The sequence below is a fragment of the Aegilops tauschii genome, chromosome 2 (genome assembly GCF_002575655.3).
Source record: "Aegilops tauschii subsp. strangulata cultivar AL8/78 chromosome 2, Aet v6.0, whole genome shotgun sequence".
Classification (NCBI taxonomy): Eukaryota; Viridiplantae; Streptophyta; class Magnoliopsida; order Poales; family Poaceae; genus Aegilops; species Aegilops tauschii.
The window spans coordinates 646,712,485-646,725,485 of NC_053036.3; the positions used below are offsets into that span (position 1 = coordinate 646,712,485).

Below are 13,001 nucleotides of genomic sequence, written 5' to 3' on the forward strand. Positions count from 1 at the left end.
ATATTAATTAACACTCGTCTTTCTTCTTTTTTCTAGCCCTCCAGATCGAGCACAACTGCGGTAAAGAGACGAGGCCCGAAGAGAAAGTCGCGCTCGGATGAAAGGTTTGAGATCACAGCAATCGCGCGCGACGGCCAACCGATTGAACCCCTCCGGACAAAGGATGCTTTTGCTGCTCAGTGCGGGGTTCTAGTTAGGGACAAGATCCCGATCAGCATCCACCAATGGTATAAGCCTAAGAAGGAAGACCCTGAGGTGTCTTATGTCAATGATATGCAGAAAGATGATCTTTGGACTGAGCTGAAGGGAAATTTCACCCTACCGCCAGAGGAGGATCCGGAGAAGCCAGTTATAGAGCAATTAATCAAGTCTCATGCTCTTAAGAAGATGGCAGACCTATTCAGGAGGTGGAAGAATGAGCTGAAAATGTTTGTCGACAAAGAAGAGACACCTGAATTCATCGGCCGGTATGAGAAGAACAGAGATCACTGGCCCGCATTTGTGGCCCACAAGACATCGGAAAAGAGTAAGAAGATGTCAGCAACAAACAAGATGAATGCTGCGAAGAAGAAGCTTCACCATCGCACGGGGTCAGGTGGCTACCTCAAAGCCCGGCCTAAGTGGGCCAAGTCTGAGAGGGATCTGCTTGATAAAGGGATCGAACCACAGATAATGAACTGGCCAGACCGTTGCCGGACTTGGTTCTTCGGGGCTGGCGGAACCTTGGACCCTGTATCAGGGAGGTGTCGTTGGACGGACGAGCAACTTGCAATACCCGTCAAGAAGATTCAGCACTATATCGATGCAGCGCAGCAAGGGACGTTCGTTCCAGACAGAGAGAACGACGAGCTCACAATGGCCCTCGGGAATCCTGAGCACCCTGGACGGACACGAGGCACGCCAGGCTCCGTTCCGTGGAAGGCTGGTTTTCCGGACGCGGGCGGTTACAAAACCCAGGAGAGGAGGAAAAAAGTGGAGCAGATCCAAATTCAGCGTCTGCACGAAAGGGTTCAAGTGCTAGAGGAACGAGACGGCAATAGAGATGCCGAAACTGCCCCCGAAGCTACACCGCCATCTCAGCGTAGAAGCAGCGTGGCTTCCACCGAGCTGCCTCAGCTGGAGCATGCGGCTACTCCTAGCTACCCCGTGGATGCTATCACGGAGTCTCAACATTGCCACCTTATGGCGGAATGGCAGAACTTGAAAGTCAAGGCGGCTGTTGGCTCTGTTTTACCTACTGAACCCGGCGCAACCTACCACTGCCGGCAGATTCCAGAAGGATATGCTAGGGTGATGGTGGATGAAATAACGGAGGGATTTGAGGACCTCCAGCTTGACCACCCTACCGGTGAAGGGGAGACTCGGCTGGGTTTAGCTCTAAAGACTCCATGCCTATGGCGGAAGGAGCTCATCAAGCTTCCGAACTGGATGGCTCCGGCGAGTAAGGGCACTCCGCCTCCTTCTCCGGCGCGTGGCGGCACTCCGCCTCCTCCTCCGGCGAGTGATCAGGGCACTCAGCCTCCTTCTCCGGCGCGTGGCGGCACTCCGCCTCCTTCTCCGCCAGCGCCGGCGCGCCAGAGCAGCCAGCCTCCTCCTTCTCCGCCTCGTCAGCAAGGGCGGAAGAGACCTGCCGCCGCTGCGGCTGCTCCGGCGCGTCGTAGTCCTTCTCCTCCGCCTCGTAAGCAAGGAAAGAAGACAGCCGCAGCCGCTCCGTCTGCTCTGCCGGCGTCTAGCAGTACAGCTGCCAGAGGCGGGAGGCAATACAGATTCGGTCCTTCTCTGAAGACTCTAGAGAAGTTACCATATGAGAGGACCGAGGAGGAGAACGCGAAGATCGTGCGAGCCGAAGTGAAGAACTTCTTTGAAGGGGACAAAGCAAAGAAACATCCACCTCCGGAGGAGAAGGTAGATCCGGTGAAAGCAAAGCGCACTCTGGCTGCCCTGACAAAACCACCAAAGTCTCCGCCAAAAGGCAACTATGAGCGCGTTCTTGCAAAGGCATATGCCGAAGCGGAGCGGTCGGGAAGTACTGTCAGTGATAAAAGGATGAAAGAACGACGAGCTGGGAAAAAAATTGCCCAGCTCGGCGAACAAGAGAACCAATCGTGCCCCCCGCTCAAGGTGTCAAAAGACATCGTCGCTAATGATCCGGGTATGGTGCCCGGTTATACCGATCTTGGAGATTACCTGCCCGACGATGTACATTATGAAATCATGGAGGTGGACGAACACAAATACCATTACGGGAAGCCTCTCGTCAAAGATGTCAAATCTCTAAGCACGATGATGCGAAGACTACATGATTGGTACATGAAAACCTGCAGAGAGTCTGATGGGATGAGTACTTTAACGCTGAGAGTTAAACCGGAGCATGACCTCGTTGGAATTGAACTGCTGAATGTTCCATTTGAGGATTTCTTCCAGTTTTACAATCTAAAGTCCCTCGATAAAACAACGATCACTTGCTACTGTCTGTAAGTAGTACTACTTCTGTCATTAAGTCTCTCTATATAGGTCAGCTCTTTCATTGCATGTATTTATACTTATTCTCACTATATTATGCAGATTGAAGATCGCCGAATTGAAGAAAAGACAAATCGGTGATATTGGGTTCATTAACACAAATCTCATAGATGATTATCAGGTTAAATTTCATGCCAAAGATACCGAGGCCAACTTGCTACAATCGTTGGTATTAAATCAAAGCAAAGATATAATACTCTTTCCTTACAACTTCAAGTGAGTGTTACTGTCTTCTGCATATTCGGTTTCCCTTATTAGTCCAGGTTATGGTAATGTAATTGATGACTTATGCATGCATGCGCAGCTTCCACTATATTCTCCTAGAGATTAAGCTTGAGCCGGGAGTAGTAACCGTCTTAGACTCGAGACGAAAAGATCCCCAGGACTATGCGAACATGACTCAAATGCTCCAGAAGTAAGTTAAATCGATCATTATCCACCATATCAGCAACTTTGTTCATTTCCTGATCAAGTAATTGTTTTCTTTGTCTGGCAGGGTTTGGAGAAAATTCACCTCAAAAGCCCCGGGACTGCCGAACCAGCTGCAATTTAGACACCCGAAAGTAAGTACTATAGTAGCATGTTCCGCGCATCTCCTAGTGATTCAAGCGCTAGTTTGATCAATACCATTTAGCATGCTTGCTTATCAGTTTGATTGACCTCTATTTCTTGTAAAGTGGTTGTGGCAGCAACCCGGGAATAATTACTGTGGATACTACATTTGCGAGTCCATCCGCTACCATACCTATGAGCGGGGCTACACTGAAGAACAATATGAAGTGCGTAAGCAATAATATTCACAATTTTATTTTATTACCATCATTTGTGTTGAGTTTCATTTATTCATATATATATATATATGTATTGACCCCCTTCTTCAAATTAGATTTTTCGGAAGCGGGATCAACTCCTAGCACCAGATCGTATGCGAGGAATTCAAGAGGAATTGGCGGCATTCTTCCTTGACCACGTGATCGCTGAAAACGGAGAATACTATGTGGACCCTGTGTTCCTACAATATAATTAGGAGATTGTATTGTAAGAGATAATTATTGTATATATGTAGCCGGTAGTGTCGGATAGATATACGAGAACTTGTTGTTCGACCAATATCTCGGAGAAGGAGAGGTGGTCGATATCACTTCTCTCTGTATGCATATATATATGTTCATGACGATCTTCTGTTTCCTTCATTTGATTACTAGCTAGCGTGTCTACTCCTCTCCATACGTATATAGTACGTAGCGTCGACAAAGCACGGAGATAAGAGAGGACACTTCTCTCTATTAATTAGCTAGCTAACACAATATATGAAACACCTAAATTAACCCCCCAAAACCCCTAAACCACCCCCTTTCAAAAAAAACAAAAACCTCAGCTCCTGCCAGGTGCTGACGCGTGGATGCCTATTGGTCCCGGTTGGTGGCACCAACCGGGACCAAAGGCCCTCCTGCCTGGGCTCCCGGCACCGGCCACGTGGACGGCCTTTAGTCCCGGTTCGTGTAAGAACCGGGACTAAAGGGCTAGGGCATTAGTAACGACCCTTTAGTCCCGGTTCCAGAACCGGGACTAAAGGCCCTTATGAACCGGGGTAAAAGCCCCTTTTCCTACTAGTGAGTATTGGTACAATATACATCTTTCCATTCCTCATTGCAGAAAACTCCTTTTCAAGCACTTTATGGATATGATCAGTGAGTTTTCTTTGCATTGAGCTTTGGAAAGTGGAAGCACTAGCACTCTTGTGGACAGAAATGCTCTCATGATCCAACTCAAACAGAATTTGCAGTCAGCATAGGCTAAAATGATTAATATGCAGATAAGAAGAGAACCGAGATGGTGCTAGTTCCTGGTGATATGGTGTATCTCAAGTTGCAACCTTATACAGACGAATGCATTTGGCATTAGACACCACATTAAGTTGCAAAGCAAGTATTATGGTCCTTTCAGGGTGCTCAACTGAGTAGAAAATGTGGCTTATAAATTGCTCCTGCTAGAAACTACACAAATCCATCCAGTCTTTCATATTATCTGGTTGAAGAAGCACATTGGCCCAACTGCTGTCCCTTATACAGATCTACCCTTATTAGTCCAGATGGTCAAGTCAGAACTGAGCCTGTGTTAGTTTTGGAGGAGAGGCAGGTTCCCAGAAACAATTTGCCGGTGGTACAGTGGTTGGTGTAGTGGGAAAATCTTCCACCTGACGATGCTTCATGGGTTCTTCAACAAGACGATGGAGAGCTAGCGCAAGCACGGCCCACCTTGAGGACACGGTGGTTTTCGACAGGGAAGTATTGTCAGGTGTCATACCGCTTCATTCAGTTAACTAGCGGCTCGGATGCATCGTCGGGGAGATCCAATGGCTCGTGGCACTCGCCGGGTTGTCACTCTGTAGAGTTTAATTATTGTATCGTTTCACGCTTTACCCAGACTATATAACAGCCAAACTGCATGGGTATGCCATTTCTATGTGATCAAAATCACTTTATACTTTACAGCTCATAGCTGCAGTACACTATAACGGAGATTTTCTCTTTGCTTGGTTGATCCAATCCGTAAATTCATCCCAAACCCTAGCCTCAAGCTCGATCTCCTCCTTGGTCTCTTACAGGGTGTGACAATCCCGCGGGTGAGGGCTGGGGTTGGGCCGGTGGACGCTGCTAATGGGAGGTAGTGGCACAACCGCGCCGCCGGCGTGCTGCCGGGGCGCAAGGGAGCGTGGGTGCCTAGCTACCGGGGGACTCGCTTGGCATAAAGCGAAATATTCTTTCGCCTTTTACTCTTGTTTCTAGTTACTTATTTCTGAAGTGTGAAACCAGGACATCTAAAGTTCAGTATTCTGAACTGAAACTCGGCAGGTACAGGAAATAAATTAACAAGTCATTATATAAAGCAAGTTATACAAAAGAATTCAGCAGTTTGGCAACTAATAAAGCCATGGCCTAGAGGACTTAACTGGACCAGCTACAATAAGCTGAATGTTTCCAGGTCAAAAAAATAAGCTGAATGTTTGTGTCCTTCCGGCATATATTGCTCTTTCTTCAATCAATCTTGTTTCACAAGATGTAAAATTTCGAAAAAAGATTGTCCTTATTCGAGATGTCATATACTAGATATTAATTCTCTATATTGGTTAGCTACTACTGAGTGTAAAGAACTACAGATTTTCTATGCTACACTACCAAACTGTGTCGTGTTAAATCCGCTTCTTTAGAGACACCACCTGAAGTACCCAAATTCTATCATAAATCTTTCTGGGAAGACTTGCAAGCCATCTTGATGTTTGCCATTCAAGAGTTATTAAATCTAATCTGGATTAGCTTCCTATAATTTTGAATTGTTTGCATACCAGGGAAGTGATTTATTTTGACATGGCGCATATACCTGCAGCACATACAGAAAATGCTTGCTGTTATAAATGACAAAATAATGCAAATATCTTGATAGCTCCATGCCAACACATACCTCAATGGAGGAGTATTTGCAGTTCTTCCAATGTATGTTCTATTTGCTTCATGCATGACCAATATTCAAGATTATTTATGAAAGTAAATTCACTGCAATTCTATCGAGTTAATGTTGAGGATACTCTTATGTTTTCTGCTAATAAGGATATTCACCTCGGGCATCCAGTGTAATGATCTCATCCACAAGATTGCCCGCAAGAACCCCAAGAGGCCAAGACAGTTGACAAGCTCTTTGACATCGTCAACACCGTAGGACTTGCGAGGAGGCCATTTAAAGCAGATCCAGAGGTGACAAGGGGAAGAGCAAGGCTCCAGAGTCCTCCAAGCCTAAGGACCGCACTGAGTCGTCTAACAAGAAAAACAAGCAGCAGAAGCGTAAAATGCGAAGACCTCATCGCAGCTAATAAACTCTGCCCAGAGGAGATGACATCTCTGCCTGTTTATTATATGTACGATATACTTTTCTCCAAGAAATTATTAGCAAAAAATGAATGTCGAGTGGTCAGGGATTTTTGGTGGACAGGCGTTCGATGAGACTCTCAACTAAACCTCTTTATGTTAAGGCCTGAGCAGAGATTTACAAGTCAAAGAAGAGGAGAAGCATGGACGTCAGGAATCCGGAAGCAGTGAATAAGGCTTTACTTTGTCAATTCAGTATGGAAGATTGTGTTTAATCCTGAAAATATCACTTCAATATTAACAGGAGAAGAATCAAGCTGCATTGAGAGTGGCTTCATCTGCTCCTTGTGTTTCAGATCTATAAGAAGTAAGGCAGGAACTCTAATACTAATACATTGGAACTCCAGCGAGCATAAACAGATTCAAGCGACTTCAGTTGCAGAATCTGCATTGCAGGCGGAAAGCCCAAGCCCCAGGTATTGGCTGCTCAAACTGGAGAAGCTACCTTCTTAACTGACTGTCAAGCTCTTGCCGAGGCAGCAGCCCGAAAAGCACCCACGGCATGGAACAATCAGATCCAATCTGCATCAGTTTGTTCAGTATTATCTGAATCTTCAAAATCAAAAGGGAGAACAATAAGCTAGCTCATACACAGACTCAGAATGTATGGTTGTTTCCGACCAAGGCAGTCTTCTTCTACTTGCCCCGTAAAAAGCTGTTATCAGATCCCTGAATGTGCAAGCACATTGATGTTAGTGACTTGGCTTTGAGTTTCATAAATTTCAAGTTGCAAAAAAAGAAGGTACTACCTCTGTAAACAAATGTAAGACGTTTTAGATCACTATGTTAGTGATCTAAAACATCTCATATTTGTATACAGAGGGAGTATCTATGAGCTGCTTGAACTATAGAATGACTGTCCTTGGTGACAGCTTTGGTTCGATTGTGTTCTGTGACTTGAGAACTCCAGCCATCTACCATACCTGGAGGACACGACACTGGATACTCCAAATTAATTTTCTTCCTTGGGAGTAGACTTGCACCCTTGCAGTCACCACCTTATGATGATTTGGTAGATCACCAGCTCAGAGGCCTGACTTATGTAATGTCCACAAACAACCCATCAATGGCAGCAGGTGAGAAATTAAATGCACTAGACGTACGAAGCAACCAAAAGTATAATAACATATAGTACAATAAGTTATAGTCAGATCAGATAACACAATATAAAGTCGATACACAAATAACATAGTACAATAAGTTATAGTCAGATCAGATAACACAATAGAGAGTCAATACACAAATAGTTGGGACATGACATCATCCGTCTTGCATAGCTGGCCGGCATACAAATAACATACCACTAGCAAACATATTAGATGGGAAGACAGCACACTACGCCTGGGTAGAATAACCCTCAATTAGTAAATCCATCTTGTCCCGGACAAGCCGGGACCAAGCAACCGTGATGTCCACCTTAGTGCCATAGACAAAACAACTACCCATACTTATGTTGCAATCCTGGGGATGGAATTCAACATCGACTGGAGGTTCAGATCTCCCGTATGCTTGTATGCTAACTTTCAACCGTCCTTGCAATTGTACTGACACAACGCTCCTTGAAAGAGAAATATAACCATCTAAACCATCTTCAGGAATTTTTTCAGCGGAATCAAGCAAAACAACTTCATCACACAAGTGATCACCAACCTCTGCAGAATACAAGGAGCAAGTAACTCGGCCTCCGCATTCAAAAGGCCACCTCCCTTTACCAACACGAACCCCCACGATAGTTGCCTGGACCGTTGCAGCAAGTCGCCCAAGGCTCAACTCTGCACTACACATGGAGCCATGGAAGCATAAAGGTTGCTCTGCACCGTCGTAACGCTTGCTAAGACTCATCAATACTCTGTCTTTGATCTCATCATCGCCCTCAATAATTCTTAGTTCGACTTCGAAGTCAACAGGATCCTCCGCTACAATTGCACGAGAAGGGCCAGTCAAGCATAGGGAAGAGTCCTGCAGGATTATATCATCATTTTAATTGAATGGAATATTTTGCTGAAGAAGGAAAAAACACTTAAAAAAAACAGAGGAAAGTGAAGAGAAAACTAAATCTACAACAATGATTACATTTTCAGTGAGTACTTGGCCCCTAAACTCTGACCGACAGAAGAGAAGGTTGCGGTTGCGGTCCACGGTGTCCCGGGCAGCGACCTCGCCGTAGACATAGAGTGGCCACTTGAGGTCATTGTGCAGTCGAGTAATTTTGAAGGAGTAGATCTGAACGGTTGTCCCAGTGACAGCAGCAGGGGGCAGGGTGATACCAGGTGTGTAGTGTGTAAACTGCATAGGACTCAAAGTGGCTGCAGCAACAAAGCCAAAGTGTGAGCTGTCATCAGAAATCTAATAATATGATGACTAAATTGAGCCATTCTCTTACATAAAGAAGAATGAGGGAGGAAGTTGGTGATCTACTTGCTGTTATCTTGGAACCGACCGCACTGTCCAGTCTTGCTGATGTTTGTATCTTCCCAGTACTCACGGTGGCTGGCAAAAAGTCGCAGCTCAGTATCCATATCCTCTTTGAGAAGCTCCATTGGGGATTTTGTTATGTTCTGGTCAGCGCCCTGCTTCACAACAATCTGCTGCTTCTTCTTCTGCTTCCTCTCCATCTCCGCCTGCCTCTCTGCCTCCATCTCCCTCTCATACTCCTTCTCGTCATCCTCTGTAAACATCATCGCCAACTCATTTTTGTAATGGTTGGGCTTCTCCCTGACATTGGATGAGAGACGAAAGAATTCGTGGGACCACATCATCTCAGCCTTCTTCCTAGCCTCCTCCTGTTCAGCCTGATTCTCCTTCTTCCATCCCATCTTCTCTTGCTCCTCCTCCTTCTTCCTTTCCATCTTCTTGGTGGTATCTTCTTCCACCTCCTTGTGCTTCTTCCTCTGTTTCTGCCTCTGCTTCTTCTCCTTGTGCTTCACCCTCTGCCTCTGCCTCTCCTCCTCCTCCTTACTCTTCTCCACCCCAGCATCGTAGATATCCGTAGAGATTTGCATTAATTTGGATGCTGTCCTAACCAGCTCGTCGGCCTGGCACGAGGAGACTGGGGCACGGGAACTCCAAAGAAAATGTGAGGTAGATAGCATCTGGTGGCCCAAGTGCTCTATGTCTTGGAGGATAAAATCGAAGTAGTTCCCCATTTCTTTCTCGACGTCTCTAACAGCGTGGGGTAAATGTACCTGCTCTAAGCCGGACTGGATACTGGAGGCTGGTTTGACAATGCCCGAGCCCTGGACGGAGGATCTGCTCACGGCCATGGTTTCCCTTCCAGCGACCATCCACTCTGTTGGTGTTGGAGAGACCCTTTCCCTCCAGCAACAAATACTGGGAGTAAGAGAACCGACCAGATCTTGGCGTTCTCTCTGCAGGGACAGGATCTCCTCCATCAGCATAGATATCTCAGACTGCTGTTTCCCGGATCCCCTGCCCACGGACGAGATCTGCCCGCTATCCATCTGCATCTCGTCTCCCCGCCGCCGCTCCCTGTCTTCGCCGCCGCTCTCTGTCTCGCCTCCGCCGCCGCTTTCCTTCGTTGCTAGTACTGACCTAGGTTAGGGTTTCGACCAAGTGGCCGGCTTGGGATTCCACTACTTGTATTCGGTCCCAAGCTCAGTCCAACAGATTCTTGGGCTCACACTCAAGTTCCACCAAGTTTGGAATCTCATCTCTCTACAAAAAAAAAACAAGTTTGGAATCTCAACAATGGTTTCATATTTTTTTTAAATGTTCAAGATTTAAAAAATAAGCATTCTCTGAATTTTTATTCCATGAACAAATTTTGAATTTGATGAATTTTTTTTAATTTCGATGAATTTTTTTTATTTAATGAGCATTTTTCTGAATTTTAAATATCATTTTTATTCTATGGAAAAAAATTAAATTAGTTGAAAAAAACTCAATCAATGAATATTTTTTTGAATTTGATGAATCGAAAATGTTCAAGATTTATAAATAATGTTCAATAATTCTAAAAAATCACAAAATGAAAAAGAAGATGGAAAAAGGAAAGGGGAAAGAACAAAAAAAAAAGAAGAGAGAGAGAGAAAAAAAAACCCAACTCAACTCCCACTCGGAACACGACGGGACAAAAATGGACGTGAAGGCGACCAGACCCAGTAACGCTCAAGATCCTAAAAAAAAGTAACGCTCACGAGTCTTCTAGGCCTCCCAATAGGTAGTAGACAGCCAAGAACAGCACCGGATCGAGTTACATAGGCTCTTTTCGGTTTTTGCCGGGTGAGCTTATGGTTGTTATTTCTTTCTTTGGTTCCAAAGCACGTTGGTTGGATAGGCCCCGCGATGAGTAGAGTGGTGTGGGTGAAGCCCCCTTTGTATCCCCGATTAGATGGTGACGACCTCACATAATTGCATCCCCGCCAGAGACGTTAGCCTAGAACTCAAGTATCAGCCATAACTATAGGAAGAAATCGCTGAATTTGATGGGACCCGCTGATACGTCCATGTTGCATCATGTTATCCAACTGTTAGTTTTATTGTTTTGAAGTTATATTCCATATTTGATGCAATTATAATGTCTTTTCTATCTTAAAATGCAAGATACACCAAAAGAGGAAGATTGTCGGCCGTTGGAATTCTAACCTGAAAAAACTACAATTGAGATAACTATTTTCCGGAGCTCCAAATGATCTAAAAATTTATGGAGAATTATTCTGTAATGTATAAAAAATTACTAGAAGAAATAAGTGCCGGAGAGGACCCTCGATGGGGCCACAAGCCAGGGGCGCGCCTAGGGGGTTGCATGGGTAGCAAGCCATCGGAGCAAAGCTAGGTGTATCATGTGGAGCGGCGCAATGGCGTGGAATGATGGAAGTTGATGCTTCCAAGGGAAAATAGGGGCCTCTATATAAGTTTAACTGTCAGACGGTCACTTAATCTGATATATCTAGCTGTTGTTGCATTTCGATAAACAAAATCTGGCAATATGGTTATACTTATAACAAGATCTGCATCGAATCTTGATAATGAAGTTGGAGATTAGGTAGCCAAACCCCAGGCATTTCGTGCAGAACAGACTGAAATCAATCATGCCAGGTACAATATCAATAGACTCTTCGGTTTTCGTATTCCTAGGCTCATTATGTCGAATGGGCTCCTCAGTATGAGGCCCATTGGGAGGATTTTGTCTGTTGGTACATAGGTAGCTAGGCTGAATTGAACAATTCAATTGTCGCTATAACCACTGGTTCGAGTTGTATGGACATATGGTCAACGTGTCCAGCAGAAGCACGAAGTTCACGATCAACATCGATGCATCGTTTTGATCTATTTCCCAATTGAGTAGCGTTTGCATCGGATAGGTGGATCTTAGGGTTGTGATGATAATTTCCACTTGTAGCAATAGTATTTTGGAACCGTAGTATGTGTTGATGAATCACATAGATTGGACGTGATCCTCAGATACACTGAATGAATAGGAACATTGGTAGGGTTGTCTTGTCGTACCTGATTAATTCGACGATGTTTTTTATGATACTTTGGTCCATGTTCGATCCTCATCAAAATACCATCTTTGTTCATCATATAACCAATTGGGGCGTCCATTACTCCAGAGGTGGAAGTAGCATTTGAACATAGGGCATTCAAAGAGTATTCTTCTTATAATATAGAAACCATTGCCTTTAATGCAACCAAAAAAACGAAATACTTTGCCCTTGATGTGGATAACCTCCAGGGAATCATATGCAACACCCAAATATGCCGAGAGGGCAAGACTAACTTCAAAGAATCCAGTCGAAAGGTAGATCTACCGAATGAAACAACAAGAAGAAAGCCATTCGATGGTGATACTGGGTTCACCGCCAAAAATAAAAGGTCACGGATCTTACCATGAAATTGGTGTCCAAACGAGAAATCCAATTGGTGAACAATTAAATTGGGATCATTGTAGGGGTCCATGGTGGATTTGGGGTGGATGTGTTGGTGGAGATCTTGGATCTAGGAGGATCCAGGGTCGTCGCCATGGTCGCCTAAGGAGAGGAAGGGGAGGTGGATGGGAGCCATTTCTCGTTCTTTTGATTACAATAATCTTTTTTGGATTTGTGATGACCCACAAGTATAGGGGATCAATCGTAGTCCTTTCGATAAGTAAAAGTGTCGAACCAACGAGGAGCAGAAGGAAATGACAAGCGGTTTTCAGCAAGGTATTCTGTCCAAACACTAAAATTATCGGTAACAAGTAGTTTGACAGCAAGGTAATTTGTAACGAGCAACAAGTAGCAAATGTAACAAAGGTGCAACAAGGTAATCCTTTTACAGCAAAGGACAGGCCGGAACGATCACTTATAATAAGCAAAGCGTTCTTGAGGATACACGAGAATTTCATCTAGTCACTTTCATCATGTTTGTTTGATTCGCATTCGTTACTTTGATAATTTGATATGTGGGTGGACAGATGCTTGGGTGTTGTTCTTACTTGAACAAGCCTCCTGTTGGTGGCAAAATCGGCGGATCTCGGGTATGTTGGAAATATGCCCTAGAGGCAATAATAAAATGGTTATTATTATATTTCCTTATTCATGATAATTGTCT

At 44.8% G+C, this 13,001-nt stretch overlaps 1 protein-coding gene across 1 annotated transcript; it reads right to left on the reverse strand.

Annotated features, from left to right (window-relative positions):
- Positions 1-7,601: 7,601 nt before the first annotated feature.
- Positions 7,602-10,022, reverse strand: LOC109759512 (uncharacterized). The gene is made up of 3 exons (XM_020318335.4): positions 8,869-10,022; positions 8,520-8,752; positions 7,602-8,405 (listed from the first exon to the last, which is right to left on the reverse strand). The coding sequence occupies exons 1-3, from the start codon at positions 9,911-9,913 to the stop codon at positions 7,782-7,784; spliced, it is 1,902 nt and encodes a 633-aa protein (XP_020173924.1). The 5' UTR covers positions 9,914-10,022; the 3' UTR covers positions 7,602-7,781.
- Positions 10,023-13,001: the final 2,979 nt, after the last annotated feature.

Excerpts from the sequence above, each read along its gene's own strand:
- LOC109759512 (XM_020318335.4), bottom strand. The coding sequence starts at position 9,913 with ATGCAGATGGATAGCGGGCAGATCTCGTCCGTGGGCAGGGGATCCGGG. Across the intron at positions 8,753-8,868 it reads CGGTCGGTTCCAAGATAACA|CCACTTTGAGTCCTATGCAG; the intron begins GCAAGTAGATCA and ends TTGTTGCTGCAG. Across the intron at positions 8,406-8,519 it reads GCCAAGTACTCACTGAAAAT|GACTCTTCCCTATGCTTGAC; the intron begins GTAATCATTGTT and ends ATAATCCTGCAG.